Here is a 16005-nt window from a genome sequence, read left to right on the forward strand (position 1 = left end):
GCATGTTCCTGCAGGCCAGTGGCTATTTGCTACCTCTGTTTATGTTTCCATATAAATTGAGTATAAAGAGTTGTTCCTCCAGACAACTGCAACTTAAAAGCAAATTCAAGAAAAAATACCAGTTGAAGTATTTCCTATAAAGGGGTTCAGGTAAGACAACAGAGAAAAGTGACAATAAATCCAGTGTGATAGAGATAGGAACTTCAGGGTATTTTAAAGCTGCTGTTTTCTTTATTACTGAGTTTTCATCAACATGAAAAAGTAGTGGTGTGTGTGGAACAAGCATTCAGGACATATAGGATCCTGCCAGTGGAGGTCTTGGCTAGGCTTGGCCAAACCAGCCTGGCTTGTGCCCAGAGATCCACAAACGCCCTTTCAGTCAGCAGCGTGTTGGGAGGGCACTGGAGGCAGTGGCTGCCCTGCACTCCTCTCATCCTGCTCCTCCTCCCCTCCTCTCCTCTTCTTCCTCCTGCTCTTCCTCTTCTCCTGCTTCTCCTGCTCCTCCAGGCTCTTGCCCGTGGAGGCACTGGTGAGGGAGGTGTTCCCACAGGGCTGTCAGTGTCCATCCCCAGAGAAGGGAGGATGTGGGAAGCACCAGCCATGCCTTGCCAGCTGCATGTACAGTCCTGTCCCTGACTCCGGCCTCTCGTGTGTTCTGCAGGGGCGCTGGGCATCTCCTGGGTGAAGTATTACTGCCAGTATGAAAAAGAGGCAAAAACCTTACGGATGACACCCATAGACCAGAAGCCTGGAGCTAAGCAAGTGAGTTGGATGTCTGCAAACATTGGCCCAGCCACGGGGTCTCCCCTTGCACTCGCCCCTGGTGTCCCTCCCCATGCCAGCCGTGCGGGTGCCACGTGCAGGAGCAGCAGCCGGCCCTGCCATGGGAGCAGTGTCTGGCCGCAGGCTGGGCCCAGGGCAGCGCCTGGGGATGGGCTCCTGGCCACGGGGCAGGGGGGAGGCTCCATCCCCTCCCTGCCTTGCCCACACAGGGCAGTTTGGTGTCGCCTGAAAGAGCCACCTCTGTGAGGGGAGGTCTCACCCCTCTCTGTCCCTGGAGCTGAGGCCCGGCAGGGTTTGGCAGTGGGACATGGGTCTGTGTGGCATGAGCGGTGCTGGACAGTGCTGACCCATGAGTTCAGTCTGGGGTGAAGCTTGTGCTTCTCTAGACCAGCTGATGTTGATCCTTCCCCATGCACATGGGCTGTGAGCTGCAGCCTGGGCTTCACGAGCCCTCTGGCAGCCACTGCAGTGCTTGAACGACTCAAGTTGCTACAGGAGTTACTGCTTCCAAACACAGCATTTCCCTGCCTCCTCATGTGCTCACAGCACTGCTCTGTGGTTTGCCTTCTGCTCTCGGCACTGGTTCTGTGGGACTGGGACAGTGTTAGGAGAGGAGGGGAGGGCAGCAATGCAGCTTCAAACTGCACTAAGGCAGTAATTTGGGGAACTGCTGCTTTTCACAAAGTGCTCGAAGTCTGGGAGTTCCCCCAGTGCCTCCTCGTGACAGGGAAGGGGTGGGAGGATGGAGCACAGCCAGTGCCTCCAGCTGAATCCCCCACCCTCCTCTGCCATGGAGCGGGTCCCCAGGGCCTTTCCAGCCCGGTGTGTGCTCCAGTGCATGAGCTCATGGTCTGTTCTTGGCAGTGCTCTGCACACTGCAGCAGGAAAATAAAATAGATGTTTTGCAAGTCTTTGGCAGAGACCTGGGCAAAGAAATGTCCAAACTATTGTCTGGAGACATTTGTTGTCACCTATGCCATAAGCATGTCTAAGAAGGCCAATTACTGCAGGTAAGGGCTTGGAAACATGTAAATTAGTGCCTTTCCCAAATTCTGGCAGTCTGGGAATCTGCACCATCAGGTCATAGCTGGCCACACAACTTCACAATCACGTTATGAATTGACTGTGCTGCAGAGCACAGGGACATGAACACCCAGAGCCAGGACTGAGCTCCCAGTGCCACCTCTCCAGAGCACACCTGCTCTAGATGGAAATGTCCCTTTGCCACATGGTGTTTGTGTAAAGCCATCAATGACCATCAGTGTTGTGGGTAACTGGTACTGATGATCAGCCCCGATAAAAATTAGGACCCAGCTGTGTCAGATCAGAGGGGAGCATGGTTCTGGCCTGAGGCACCAGGGACTGCCTCACCAGGTTTGCTGGAGCAGCGTTCCAGGGCTGCAGAGGCACAGTGCTGGTGTGTGGGGTAATGCTGTGAAATCCAGAAAATTCTGTGACTGAGGAGAGGAAGCCTGGAGCACAGAGCCTCTGATCCCTGCCTGTGTTGGTGGAGGGAGGGCCCCCTGTGCTTCTGTTACTGCCATCAGACTGTCAGGACATCTGTGGGCAGTGCTGTGCTGGGCTGGAGCTGCAGGGGGCTGGGGAACCTGAAATCTTCTCCTGTGGTTTCTGTCCTCTCACCTTGGCTTTCGTGTTCTCTCCTAGGGCACCTTGGACCTGACCCTGAAATCCTGCGTTAGGAGAAAGACTGACTCCATAGACAAAAGGTTTTGTTTTGACATTGAAACCAATGAAAGGTGAGAGGCTTTGCGTTCAGGTGGCCCCAAACTCCACGGGCCTGTATTAAAAACAACTTTTCTTCCTTTCCCTGCCTGTCCCTGGGGGAATTCCACGCAGGTCCGGGACCATCACGCTGCAGGCGCTCTCGGAAGCCAACCGAAGGCTGTGGATGGAGGCGATGGACGGGAAGGAGCCAGTGAGTGTTCCCGGAGCTGTTCCCAGCTGGAATGTGCTGTCGAGCAGTGTCCTCTGCCGGCGGGTGCAGGGCACACTCGGGGACACGGCCCCTGCTCTGTGCCCCTCCTGCTTCTCCGCTGGTACCTGCCGGTGGATCATGGCCTTGGGCTCCGTGCTGGGCTCGGCACAGCTCCCTCTGGGGATCTTGGGTTTCCCCCTAAGTCTCGGGATGTTCCCTGGCTGTGCCAGCCCGCTTGAGGACTAGCCTTTCCGAGGCTGGGATGCTCCCATTCCTGCTCCTCACTGTCTACCGGAGCTGATGTTTTGTCTGTCCCTGCTCTGAGCAGCCTTTGGAAAGGTGGGGCTGCACACCCTGCACCCGTGTTCTCCCACCTTTCTGTGCCTACTGGGGTTTCCTTCCTTCAGTCTGAGCGAAGCTCAGAGCCCTGCAGTTTGCCTGCAGAACAGAGAATTTCCCTAGCAACAAGTGCCCCAAGGAAATGTAGGGAGGCATCAGAAACTCCTTTTTGTGCAGATAATGGGATCTTCCTTAATTGTAAAATGGCATTTCTATGGGACATTGTCTTTTTGGCTGTGATTGGCTCTGGGTGATCTATGGATGATTTATGGGTGACCTGTGGGTGATCTATGGATGATTTATGGGTCATCTGTGGGTGGTTTATGGGTGATCTGTGGGTAATCTTTGGGTAATCTATGGGTGATTTATCAAGTGCTGCATTTTCTTTCAGAAATAAGTACCAAATCATGCTGATGATGTTTTTGTTTTTCCCTACCACAGTCCCATCACGAAGCAGGAAGAAAGTGAGTCACTTCTGTTACTGTTATCTGGGCTCCCAGAGATGTCCAGAGGCTGGGCAGGGTTTTCCTTGCACATACTCTCATTCTCAATTGCTGCCAAGTAGCTGTGTCCCCCCTCTGTGGTGGCAGTGTCGCTTCTGTCCTTGCATCACAGTGTCTGGCACTGAGCCCAGATAAGAATGGGTTGCAGACAGTAGAAGTTAGTGATGCAATGAGCAGTTTTTATTTAGCCAGGAGTAGTGGGATGTGGGATTCAATTTGCACCTCCAAATGCCAGTGTAACAGAGGGGAGAAGATCAGTGAGAGACTCTGAGGATATGTCCCTTAGCAAAGATACTAATAGGGCAACAGAAGTGGTATTTAGTTCTCTGGAGGTCCCACCCACCACAGTGTCCCACGTCCCCCCTCTCAGCAGTGGGGTGCACCTTGGGAGCCCTGAACACTCCAGGGCCTCGTTAGCTGGGTGAAACCTGCATTCTGTCTCAGAGCTCACTTTATCAGCACTGTAATTAGCTGGCTCTAATGAGCACAGGGGCATGAGCACAAACCTGCTGTGCGGCCGTGTTCACATGGCACACTGGGAGCAGTGTGACTCAGGGGTTCACTAAATAAACACTCTCTATTTTTAATAGATTAGAGCTGGTAAGTGTTCCGGTGGTATCACAGCCCTCGGAATCAAGCACCGAGGGGGTCTGTGCTGATTCCTGTGGTAAGACTAAGAAACATCTGAGCTTGGTGTTGCTGTTGCTCAGAGCAGAAATAACCAGTACAAACAACCTGCTGAAAATGCAGGGACCCCATGGGCTTCCCCAGCACAGCCTGTGCTGGACTGAGATTGATCCAGATATATCCTGTGGCTGTTTTTTCCAGCAAAATGTTGTTTTAAGTTAAAAAGAGACAGGCCCAGAGCTGAACTGTGGGTAGTTGGCTGGAACAAGCCCTGTTCTCTGCTTTCCTCAGCACATCAAGCTGGGTTCATTTTGGTTTTTAATTCTAGTGATGTAGAGAAGCAGAAAATACATGATTGCATGATGGGGAAGAGCTTCAACTGCAAATTTTGCTCTGGAAGTGATTAATGAAGTCCTTATCAGACACAATTCACATGTGGCAGGACCTGATTTACACTGCTATTATTAAAGACAGAGAGGGGGATAGGGAGCAGTACTGCAACTCAAAATAAATTTGAGGGGAAATGGGAGAACATATGGAACTAATAACTGCTTGTCAGGATGTACAGAGTGCTGGTGTTTTCCTGGAGGGATGTACGGGATGCGGGTGTAGGTGTGAACATATCTGTGAGCTGGGGCACTGCAGCTTGGGGTGCTGAGAGGAGCTGGAGCTGGGGGTGTCCCAGGGGTCCCCAGGGGTGCTCAGGCAGCTAACATGGATTCCTTATCCCAAACAGTGGAGCTGAATGAGGTCGGCTTCAAGTTTGTTCGGAAGTGCATCAACGCGGTGGAGACGAAAGGTGAGGAGCTCGCCCTGCTGTCGGGAGGTGCTGCTGGCCTGGCCCTGCTTCCCGTGGCCTCAAGGCACCTCATAGTTCCTGCAGTACTGTGTTTGTTAGTCACTGACACAGGACCTTGACTTTTAGCTGAAGAATGCTTGTTCTTCAGGAGCAGAAATCCTGTGTAGTCTGTAATGTCATCATACCAAATTCGGTTGGGATTGAACTTCCACCTTTATGCTGTTTTCACTCCTGGTTTTCTCAGTTCTGGCTCTGAGCACACCCACTGTTGGGCAGCAGGAGAGCAGCTCTGACAGCCCATGCTGGGGGCCAGGCAGAGCTGAGGAGGGTACAGGGTTGTTCAGCCCCAGTCTGTGCAGCAGCAGGACAGAAACAGGCTGAGGGGTGGCAGCTCATCCTCTGGGCTGTCCCATGTCTCCCAGCCTGCACCAGTGAACATCCAGTGAATTTCACCAGAATGGGCTGGAGGAGTAGGGTGAATCCCTCAGAACTGCTGGATGCCCAGGCTGCTGCAGGGAATGGTGCCTGGGTTCATCTCCAGAACCTCTGGGACTGTGGCAGCCAAGGCCTGCTGGAGTGGGGAGCAATGGGGTGACAAAGACCCTGCTCACAGAGCTGGGAAAGACAGTGGCTCTGCCTGTCCCAGCACTGGCCAGTGTTTTCAGAATCTACTTCAATGTGTTTGTCTTCTCTCTGGGTTTGAGCACATTCATGTTAAACCTTCACCCCCCAGAAATTACACATTTGGGCTGGTGTATCCCATGCACTGGCTGACCGGGCTGTGGGACAAAGCCCGGCAGCGGGAGAGCAGTTCCACTAGATGGGGCTTTTGGGCTTCCAACCAGTGGGAGGACCTTGGCTGACACTCCTGGCTTTCTCCTCTTAGGAATCACCACAGAGGGCGTGTACCGGACTGTTGGCAGCAATATCCAGGTGCAGAAGTTGCTGAATGCCTTTTTTGGTAAGAATTAATTATTCCATGTAATTATGCTGTCCCGGTTTTGAATTGCTGGGGAGGGACAGAGAGTATCAAGTACCCCAGTAAGAAATGTCCAGTGTGGGTCCCTGCAACACCTCTCAGTCACGTGTTCCCCTCCTTTTCTGGGCCTTTTCCCCTTCTTTCCTATATCATGGTGAGCTGGACTGGGATAACACAGTGAGCTGGACTGGGGAGGCAGCCTCTGCAGGGAGGCCTCCATCCTGGTGTAAGGTTTTTCCCTGGAAGGATGGGGACACCTCACTGTGTGCGTTAGGGAGTCAGTGTACCTGTTAAGAAGTCGGTGGACGCATTCCTGCTGTGAGCCTGCCTGTGACTGGATCTGTGTCACAGAATGTGGCAGCTGAGGGCAGTCTCTATAGGAGACTCCCTGGGCAGGCTGTGGGGCTCAGCAGCACAGCTCTGTGCTGGGACAGGTGCTGCCAGGCTGGGACCTGGCTGAGGCCATCGTGCCCCGACCCCTGTGAGCCCTGGGCTCGGTGCCCGTGTGCCCAAGGCTGAGCCATTCTCTGCAGCCCTGCCTGGGGCTGGAGCACAGGGCAAGGAGTGTGATCCCCTCACTGCCTGTGTGCCTCGGGCTCGCCCCAGCTCAGGCACCTGATATTAATGCAGCATTCATAGCCTTTGGCTGTTGCTTCCTGTTGCTTCTACTCTGGATGATGTTTATTAAGACGCTGGTTTGTGCTGGCATCTGGCTGTGCCCAGTTCTCATGGAGCCATGACTGGCTCCACTAGCCTGTGACTCATTGCTGAGCCTCAAGTTTTATTGCTCCTTGATTCTCACCCTCCCTGTGAGCAGCTCTGTGGTTTCTCCTTCAAACCACACCAGTGAGTGGCTTTTTGTTTTGTTTATCTGCATGGCCTGGATAACCACTTGCTACCCACTGGGTATGAATGCATGATGGAAAGTCCAACACCACAGAAATAACTGCTGCAGCAGGATTTCAACCTGAACTGCTCCAAGGAGTTAGATTTTTGTTTGTTTGTTTGTTTCTACTCCTCTTTCTTTTTAAAAATAAATCCTGATGTTTATTTTTTTAGTCTAGCTGCCCCTCATCCTGCAACCACATCCTTCACTTCATGGCACCAGAGACATGATGTGGTTGTTCAGTAAGGGTGGGTAGGAGCAAACTGTCCTTCCACACTGCTGGGCCCCCCCGAGCTCCTTCCTCTCCCTGCAGTGAGAGGAAATGCTTCCAGAACAGCATTCAGGGGAGCAAAGGGGGATTGGAGCTGGCACTCAGATGTCAGAAAGCTTGTTTTGGGCCTGTTGAAATCTGTTGTTTCTGCCAGTCTTGGGAAAAAGCAAACTATGGAGAATACGTCCTCACTGACTTTTCAGCACTGCTTAAATTTGATCTTCTGCTTCCCCCCTTGTCCCTCATTAGCACTGCTCCCCAGCCTCTCCAAAATCCTGACATTGGTACTTTTCCCAGCTTTTCCCTCTTCTGTTTTTCTCAGCTACGGGAATCAGAAGCTCTCTTTGTGTGCTGCTGTGGCTTCATATGTCTCGAGGGGAAACCCCACCAGAGCAGACTATTTATAAACAACCTCTAAATGAACCTTATTTTAAAGGCATTTTGTTTTTCCTCCAGATCCGAAATGCCCCGGGGACGTGGATCTCCAGAGTGGGGACTGGGACATCAAGACCATTACCAGTTCACTGAAGTTCTATCTCAGGTAGCACTGCAGGTCGCCCCTGCCCCAAGGGGGCAAAGGAGCCTGGGGCTGATTCAGGTGAAAAGTGGAGTAATTTGCCAGATGTTTACATCTGGCTATTGGAGAGGGCTGAGTCACAAAGGCTTGGGGAAGAGGACTGGATTTTGATAAATGTGGGTGTTGCAGAACCCCCCATGCCATGGGGAGAGCTCTTCCAGGGATGCTGCCTGGGGAGGTGCCGCTGTGGTGGCACTGAGGGAGCAGGCGGGTTCCCGTCGGTCCAGGGTCGGTGACGAGCAGGTCACGCTGTCCTGCACAACTCAGTTTTCTTTCTGGTTGTTGCAGGAACCTGTCTGAACCCGTCATGACATACAAGCTCCACAAAGAGCTGGTCCTGGCTGCCAGTAAGTGCCACAGCTGCCCCACTGATGGTCCCTGGCCCTGCCCTCCCCAGACAGGGTCCATCAAAATCATTTGGCAGAGCTCTGCCAGCCCAACTCCGTGGTGTCTGGCTGCTTCCCCTGTTCAAAGAACAGTGACCCTCTTTTTCAAGTACTTACCTGTGCAGGGGAGGTGGATTTTCCTTCTTTCCTTTGCTGCTGCAGTGCCCTTCCTTTGAGCAGGGTTTCATGTTCTCAGAGGGTCTGGAGAGCTAGGGTATGTCACTCACCTGAGAGCAGTACAGCAGTCCCACAAGAATTGCTGCCCTACAGTATTGATATATTTATTTTAAAACCCACGAGGGAATGGGCTGTGCTGTTCCCACATAGACAGCACACAGATAGGTGCTCCCTTTAGGTCATGAAATTTGTCCTGGGATGTTGAATCCAAAGTGCCTACCAGTACATGAAAGACATTTCTCTGCTCAGCTCTTGGGATTGAGCCACAGCTAGGAATAACAGAGGTCAGCCAGGAAGCACAGGTGTATTGCCAGGCCCTCACGTGTGCTGAGCTGGCCCGTCCTCAACTGTCCCCTCATCGTGGCCATTGCAGATAAGCTGTGACAGTTGTGAACTGGCTGCATCCTCAGAGCGTGTTGGGAGCCAGTGTCCTCTGAGGGAGACAGAGGGATGCAGGAAGCTGGTCATTGCTCTCAGCATGGGAGTGCTGGCATTCAGAAATGTGTGGCATTAGAACGTCCCTCACTCCCCTGTGCACCTGGAAGTCAGTGGGAGGGGAGGGGCCACCTCTACTCCATGTGGCTCCCTGGAGAATGAATAACACCCCTTCTTTCTTGGAAAGGGAAATGTTCCACCTCCTGCTGATGGTGCTAAATAAAGCCCAGGATTTATTAGTTTCAGAACTGGTTAAGTCTGTGATGTCTGGGCAGGACCCCGATCCCTTCCCTGCAGCATTGAGCTTCCCAGCCACTAGATCCCAAACCATTCTTACACTGAGTATTTTATTGTTTCTGATTATTTATGCTTCTAAGGGTGACCTCTTTGGGTCAGGGACTCAGTTTTTTCCCCTGCAGGATATTTTGGGTGTTGTTCAGTGTTGGAGCTCTCTGGGCTGATAAGACACCAGAGAGGGGCCATGTGCTCCCAGGTGTGTGGGGTGAGGGTGCTAAGGGAGGACCTGCCCATGCCCAGCCTCTTTCAGCCTGTGCCCCTGAGCTCCTTTTCAAGCTCCATTTCTTCCTCTTTCTACCTCATGTTGTTCCTCCCAGTGTTCACCCTGTTGCTGTGAAGTCTCACTTCTCTCTGCTCTCTCTTGCTCTCCCACTGCACAGAGAACAGCTTTGGTTTCCTTTGGCTTTATCTTTCCCTGGTGTATTTACCTCGAAAGTGGTGGGCACAAACTCTTCTTTGTGTTACTGCTTTCCAGAGTCCGAGAACCTGGATTACCGGCTGGGAGCTATTCATGCACTGGTGTATAAACTGCCTGACAAGAACAGGGAGATGTTAGAGCTCCTCATCCAGCACCTCGTCAAGTAAGCAGATGTTTTCCTCTAAAACCAAAGAAAGGGAATAATAGAATCAGCAGAACAAGCCATTTTTGGGGTTAGGTTTGCAAAATTGTATCCACCACAGCCCCCTTGGGAATTTCCACATGGGCTGCACAAATGAGGTGATTATCCTTGCTTCTCTCTGCATGAAGTGATGCTTCTCTTTCTGATTGCCCCTTCCACCCATTTCTGACACACACAGAGCAGGAAATTATTTTAAAATTAAAATACCCTCTTGAGAGCAGGGCTGTAAATCTCACCTCTTGCTCCAGGTAACAGGAATGTTAGGTCTGGGGTTCGGGAATGGCTGTGGGACCTGTGCCCATGGGCTGCATGTGGAGCTTTGGTTTTATCTGCAGCCCTGTGGGTCAATGTCCTGAGCCCTCAGAGCAGCAGGAAGACATGAGCATGTCGGTCAGGTTCTGGCACAGGCATGTGGCAGTGTGTGCTTGGTGGCACTGAGCAGTGACCTGTGGGCCACTGAAAGAGCCTGTTACTGATGATCATGGCACCAGCACTGCACTGGCAATGGAGGTTTTCCTACCTCCTTGTCACTCCAAACTCAAAGACTTGGTGGGCAGGGGCAATGGTTTGGGCTCCAGAATTGCTTTGGAGAAGCTGTTTTCAAACCTGGACTGTTTCCATCAGCAGGGCTGACCTGGCACTGTCACCCTGGCACACAAAGGGGAGTGCCATGCCCCAGTGCCATGGTCCCTCAGGGGGGCTGCTTTGGGGGACCCTGCCTGCAAGCTGGTTTCAGCCTTTCAGGTACCTGTCTGTGTGGTTTTAGGAGCCTTTCTGTGTGTGAGGCTGAGCCAAGTGCCTGGCATGCACCATGAGTACACCAAGTGCCCCGTGAGGCTGATGCAATGCTTGTGGTCACTGAGTTTATTCCTCAAAGTGTTTACTCTTAAATTCTATTCACTCTCCCCCTGGAGACAGAACCCACTAAGGCCAGAGCTACAGGGCAAACCCAGAGTTCATCACGTCAGCATCAGTCTCTCCTCAGGTCCACTTCTGGCTGAGGCAGTGCCCACCTGCATGGTTTGTATTGCAGCCAACATCTAGGGCTGCCCTGCAGGCTCCATCCTCCTCCGGAGCTGGGGCACTGCTGGGCAGGCAGAGCTCTACCCTGTGGAACTGGGGTCTCTCAGAGAGCAGATGCTGTGCAGGGATTTATTGGAAACCACTGAAGTGTGCTCCCTACCTTCAGTCCTCTTCCTTCAGAGAGAAGGAAAATTAAAGCCAGAAGTTAGTTCTGGATAAATAGGATGTAGGATTTAAGTGATTCCTTTGTTGAGTCCTTTTGTGTATGTGTTGTACAGATGACTTTTGATTTCAGAGTTAAAGCGGAGCTGGGAGTGGGAAGGGATCAAATGAAAATGTTGTCAGCACGTTGCTCTCCCAGCAGCCGTCAGAGCTAGAACCGTGTTTGTCTCTGCTGGGAAACAGGTTCTCTTGAGACACAATGAAGAAAATTGAAGGACTGATTCTTACTGTATCCTGGGTTTTTATGGCTTGTAGTGAGATCTGTTTGGAAAAACCCAAACCAAACCCTATTCCTCCTTCCCCTGCTCTCTGCAGTGTGTGTGAGCACAGCCGGGACAACCTGATGTCGCCGTCCAACATGGGCGTGATCTTCGGGCCCACTCTCATGCGGGCACAGGAGGACACTGTGGCAGCGATGATGAACATCAAGTTCCAAAACATCGTGGTTGAGATCCTGATCGAGCACTTTGGGAAGGTACAGGCAGCCCCCCAGCCCGGAGCTGCTCCGGCTGCTCCTGCACACCGTTGCTGCGGCAACGCGGCAGCGCTCTGGCTCCTTCGGGAGCCTCCTTGGGCTGGGTTTGTGTAACACGCTGCTCTGAAAGGCTTCAGGAGGAAACAAAGAATTGCAGCTGTGTTCCTCACCGTGGCCTTTAGCTGGTTCCAGAGCAAACACTGAGTCTGGGTATTTTTGCTTTTTTCTTTTTAAATAAGAGTAGTCTATTGAAAAACCCCTATTGTATGGCTGGACATTAGAGGGCCTGACACTTTCCTTTGCTAGACAGGAGCTAGGCCAGAGCAGAACTGGTTTTAATGTGCACAGTCCAAGATGAGACACTACACGACTGTTAAATCAGGGGAAAAAACCCAGAGCAGACAAGTACTGAATGCTTGATGAAAGTAATTCAGCTATGAATGCAATCTGTTCAGATCCAGGTGTGAGGACAGCGTGGGGATGTTGTGAGAAGTCTAGGGGGAGCTGCTCCCTGGAGTGTGGGGGGTCTGGGGAGCTGCTGCCTGGGGTGGAGTGGTCGGAGGAGGCCGCAGCTGGTGTCCCGTGCCCGTGGTGTTGGGCCATGCTCTGCACGGGGCAGTGAGCCCTGGAGAGCCTCCAGCCCCATCTGCCTTCCCTGGATCTGTGCTGGCTGTTTCAGCCTGAGCAGCACCCAGGCTCCAGCTGCTGGGGTGGTGCTGAAGATCCACGTGCAGGCAACAGCTTTGTCGTGTGGAGTTGTGTCTTTGGAGAGCAGAATGTGCCGCTGTCTCTGCTTGCTCCTGGCGGTATCCGATGTCGGCTCGGGGATGTCAGGGTGGCTGGGGATGGCAAGACCTGTGTGTTAATATTTAAAGCTTGAGCAGCATTTGCATCCCGAGCAGCAGATCCCAAGCAGGGTGCAGACTGCTTCCCTGGTAACTGCCCCAGATTCCAAGGAGTGGGTTGGTCCTTCAACTTTTCATGACAGCATACACAGTGTCCAAACTTCTCTCATGCCTTAGAGGCAGGGAAGGTGTGGAGCCATCTGTTCAGGGATGCTGTTTGCTGTGAGGGGGCTGGGGCAGCCCCCAGCAATAGAACAGCACAGGAGCAGGGAGAGGAAAGGAATAGGTGGCTGAAGCTGGATCAGCAAGGTTCTTGTAACAGGAGATGAGGAGCCAGAGCAACCAGGTGGGGACCAGATGTGGGGGTGGGACCAGATGTGGGGGTGGAAGTCTGCTGTAGTGCCGAGGATTGAAACCAGAGAAACAGGATGAAAGAGCTCAGAGACACTTCTGAGTATCCACACCAGAAGCTCAGAGAAACACAAGGCAGTTCCTTTGTAGGTCTCTGTGAAGGCTTTTAATAAGTTCCCACAGAAAAACAGGGACTGGTTTGTGTCTGGGGTCTCACCCAGCTCGCTCCAGAGCTGAGGCTCTGTCCTCCCTCCATACAGCCCATGGCTCAGGCTGAGTCACCACACCATTGCCCTGCCACCTCCAAGAGCTGGGATGGCACCTTTAATTAAATCATATGTCCCTTTGCTTGCTTTTAATTTCTCTAGCAATAAGGTTAAGTTAGTCATATTTACTAGATTGGGCTTGTAAATTCAGTGTTTTAGAGCTGAGTGTCTTCAACTCACACATGAGCAAACAGATGAGTCTGGAGGAAGAGGGGATGTGGGTTATGTGGTGCAATGTGAAGGCTCCGAGGACAAAGTAACTATGAAGTCTTTGTGGATAATATTACTATTTTCACAACTCATGTTTCAGTACCATGAGTTAAGTCAAATAAGTTAAATAGGCTGATTGTTCTGAAAACATCTTCTTCCCTATACAACCCTTCATAAGGTGAGGGTATGTCGATATCTTTGTACCTTCAGGTTGTTTAACTTGGATTTTCATTTAGAAGCAAAGCAGAGGCTGCACTCATATCTTAAACAGAGTTGTTTGTGGTGGGTTTAGCTTGGGTCCAAGGTGTTGAAAAGCACCTTGTCAAAACAGCATTCTGTGGTAGCTCTATAAGCATCCATTGGGAACGTAACACTTCTTTAAAAATCAGGATTGGATTCTGGTCAGGATATAGGAAGGAGGTTGATATTTCAAAAACATTGCCCTCCTGCAGGCAATACTTTGCTGTTTTAATAATACATGAGCTGCTGCTTTTAACTCCCTCTGATTCCAGGCAGGTAGAGCACTCCAGACTTTGTGTTCCACAGTGGGGAACATGTCCTGCCCCTGCCCAGGCAGAGCCCTGTGGGCACTGAGCCAGCACACGCCCTGTGCCACCAAACCCTGAGTGGTTTTGTTTTTCTTCCCAGAGAGGGTGTGGAGTCTCCCTCACCGGTGATGTTCCAGAACCATCTGGACACAATCCTGTACCGTTTGCTCCAAAGACCCTGCCTGAGCAGGACGATGGACTGGATGGCCCACTGAGCTCCCTTCCAGCCTGAACCATTCTGTGGTTCCTGCTGCTCCTCTCCTGTGCAGGGGGGGCAGGCTGTCAGCAGCCAGGCCCGGGTCCAGCACACGGATCATCCCAGGCCAGCCCAGGCTGGGCACAGACACCCCAGCCATGGGGTGTGGGCAGCCTGGCTGCTGCTGCTGCTCACCAGGTCCAAGGAGGTTGAACTAGGGATGTGCTTTCCTCTCTCATCCCTCATCTTGATCTCCCAGTCCTGCTCTTTGGCTGACAGAAGAAGGAATACACTTTTGGTTTGAATTACCAAAATGGGGCACTTAATCAAAGCAAAATGTTACATTTCTTCATGTTCAGATTTTTCTGGGTGACTCAATGAAGTTGTTTTTCTACATCAAAGTGTGGCCCGAGGGTGTGGTGGCCCAGCACTCTCATCCTCTGGGCTGGAGCCTGGAGGGGACCAGCTCCACATCTCCCAGGGCAGGCAGTGAAGCCTCCAGGCAGTTCAGGCCACCCCTCCACAGTAACTCAGGCTTTCAATCCTAATATAACTTCAATTAACATCCCTGGGAATAACCTTGGAGCAGCTCCTTTGGGCCTTAACACTATGTTTCAGCTATTAAAATGAAATTTTTTTTCAGCTCTTAAAAAAAGCCCTGACATGAATAAGAACCTCTCAATTAAACCCACTAAATAGGTGCCATATGACCACTGAGAAAAGGAGATAAAAGTCAGCAGTATTGTTTTTATGCCTCTAATTCTTCCCAGGTAATTTCCTGGTACCACACACTTCATTGTAAGCCGAGACCTGGAGGATTGTAGCGGTAGATCTGAAACAATGACGGGTCGGTTTGGGTGTTTGGAGATCACCTCACCAGTGGGAATTTTGATGTTCCTCAGGAGCTGTCAGCTCCAAAGCTTCAAAGCCTCCCTTGTCTGCTTCAGGAGAATTTGATTCTAGAGATTGTCTGTGTTTGTGATCTCGCTGCTGAGCCGTGGGGACGGCATTGGGGGGGAGGGTGTTGTTGGGGGGAGAGTGTTGGTGGTGTGGAGGTTATTGGTGGTGGGGAGGGTGTTGGTGATGGGGACGGTGCTGGTGGTGTCCACCATCCCCCCCGTGCTGGGTGGGGGCACCTGTGGGAGGTGAGGCAGCAGCCCCTTCGTGTTGGGTCACCTGGACGTGTCTCCCTTTACAGATCTACTCCGGCCCCCCAGAGGACACCACGGCCCCTCCAGTGCCCCCACCCAGGGTGGCTGCTCGGCGCCACAAGCCCATCACCATCTCCAAACGTCCCCTGAGGGAAAGACCTGTCTTCTTTGGTGCTTCTGTGGAGGAAAGTGGAGGTCAGTCCAGCTGTTCTCTGATGCCTTACTTGCCTCTCACCCCTCCTGCTTCCTGTAACACCTTTCCAGAAGCAATGGAGGAAACAGCAGCAGGGCTGCACTTCCTTAGCCCTGGGCATGGCAGGCAGTGAGGGCTGTTCAGGGAGAAAGGTTGCATCATGTCACAAGTCAGATTCCCTGGGATTTGGGTTTTTCTGCTTCCTGCTGTGTTCTCCATTAGCTAAACTAAGGCTGGTTCTTCCACAGGAGAGGCCCAGAGGAGAGGTTTTGTGGCTTCAGAGGCAAAGGTGCAAAGGGAGCTGCACAGAGAGTTGGTGGGATGGGAACCAGGGAGGTCTGCAGGGCTGCCTCAGCCACTGGTGGTTCCAGAGCAAGAACTCCAAAGTACTTTTTCAGGACCCAGTGATAGTATTTTCTAGACCAAGTTCAACTCTGCTGTTAAATCCAGCTGACTGTAAGGAAATGCTGAAGCTTTTATCGTAATGTCGAAGGGTACATCTGCTTAAGATCATGTTTCTGCACCCAATTTGCTCTAATTGTCACTGCAAGCTGTGCCCTGATGCCATTGTTACCAAAGATATGGCAAATTTCTTTCTCCATTACAGTTGTCAGAGCTTTTAGGCAGATGATGTTTTAGGCATAAAGTGTACACAAAATGCACTTTATGACACTGGCAAAACACGATTGATTCACGTTGCTCCTTAAAACCCCCAGCCTGCTCATGCAGTTGGGGCTGGCCTTGCATTCCAGTGCTTCCCCGAGCTGGGAGTGGAAGCACCAGCAGGGAGCAGGCTGCAGGGAGCACAGGGAGCAGGCTGCAGGGAGCACAGGGAGCAGGCTGCAGGGAGCAGGCTGCAGGGAGCAGGCAGGTTCACAGCACAGCTCCTGCTCCTGGCTCTGTGGCACGG

General features: G+C 52.1%; 1 protein-coding gene across 2 annotated transcripts in view; it reads left to right on the plus strand.

The window, feature by feature from the left end:
• OPHN1 (oligophrenin 1) overlaps nt 1-16005 on the plus strand; it is a 53368-nt gene that overhangs the window by 31612 nt on the left and 5751 nt on the right. For both annotated transcript variants that reach the window (XM_017819252.1, XM_017819253.1), the window contains exons 9-19: nt 662-762; nt 2449-2540; nt 2641-2721; nt 3491-3522; nt 4925-4987; nt 5874-5948; nt 7580-7664; nt 7989-8047; nt 9471-9576; nt 11176-11335; nt 14950-15097. In XM_017819252.1, the coding sequence (XP_017674741.1) occupies nt 662-762; nt 2449-2540; nt 2641-2721; nt 3491-3522; nt 4925-4987; nt 5874-5948; nt 7580-7664; nt 7989-8047; nt 9471-9576; nt 11176-11335; nt 14950-15097 (1002 nt within the window). The remainder of the gene's footprint in view (nt 1-661; nt 763-2448; nt 2541-2640; nt 2722-3490; nt 3523-4924; nt 4988-5873; nt 5949-7579; nt 7665-7988; nt 8048-9470; nt 9577-11175; nt 11336-14949; nt 15098-16005) is intronic.

Source organism: Lepidothrix coronata, unplaced genomic scaffold (genome assembly GCF_001604755.1).
Source record: "Lepidothrix coronata isolate B3197 unplaced genomic scaffold, Lepidothrix_coronata-1.0 Scaffold73, whole genome shotgun sequence".
Classification (NCBI taxonomy): Eukaryota; Metazoa; Chordata; class Aves; order Passeriformes; family Pipridae; genus Lepidothrix; species Lepidothrix coronata.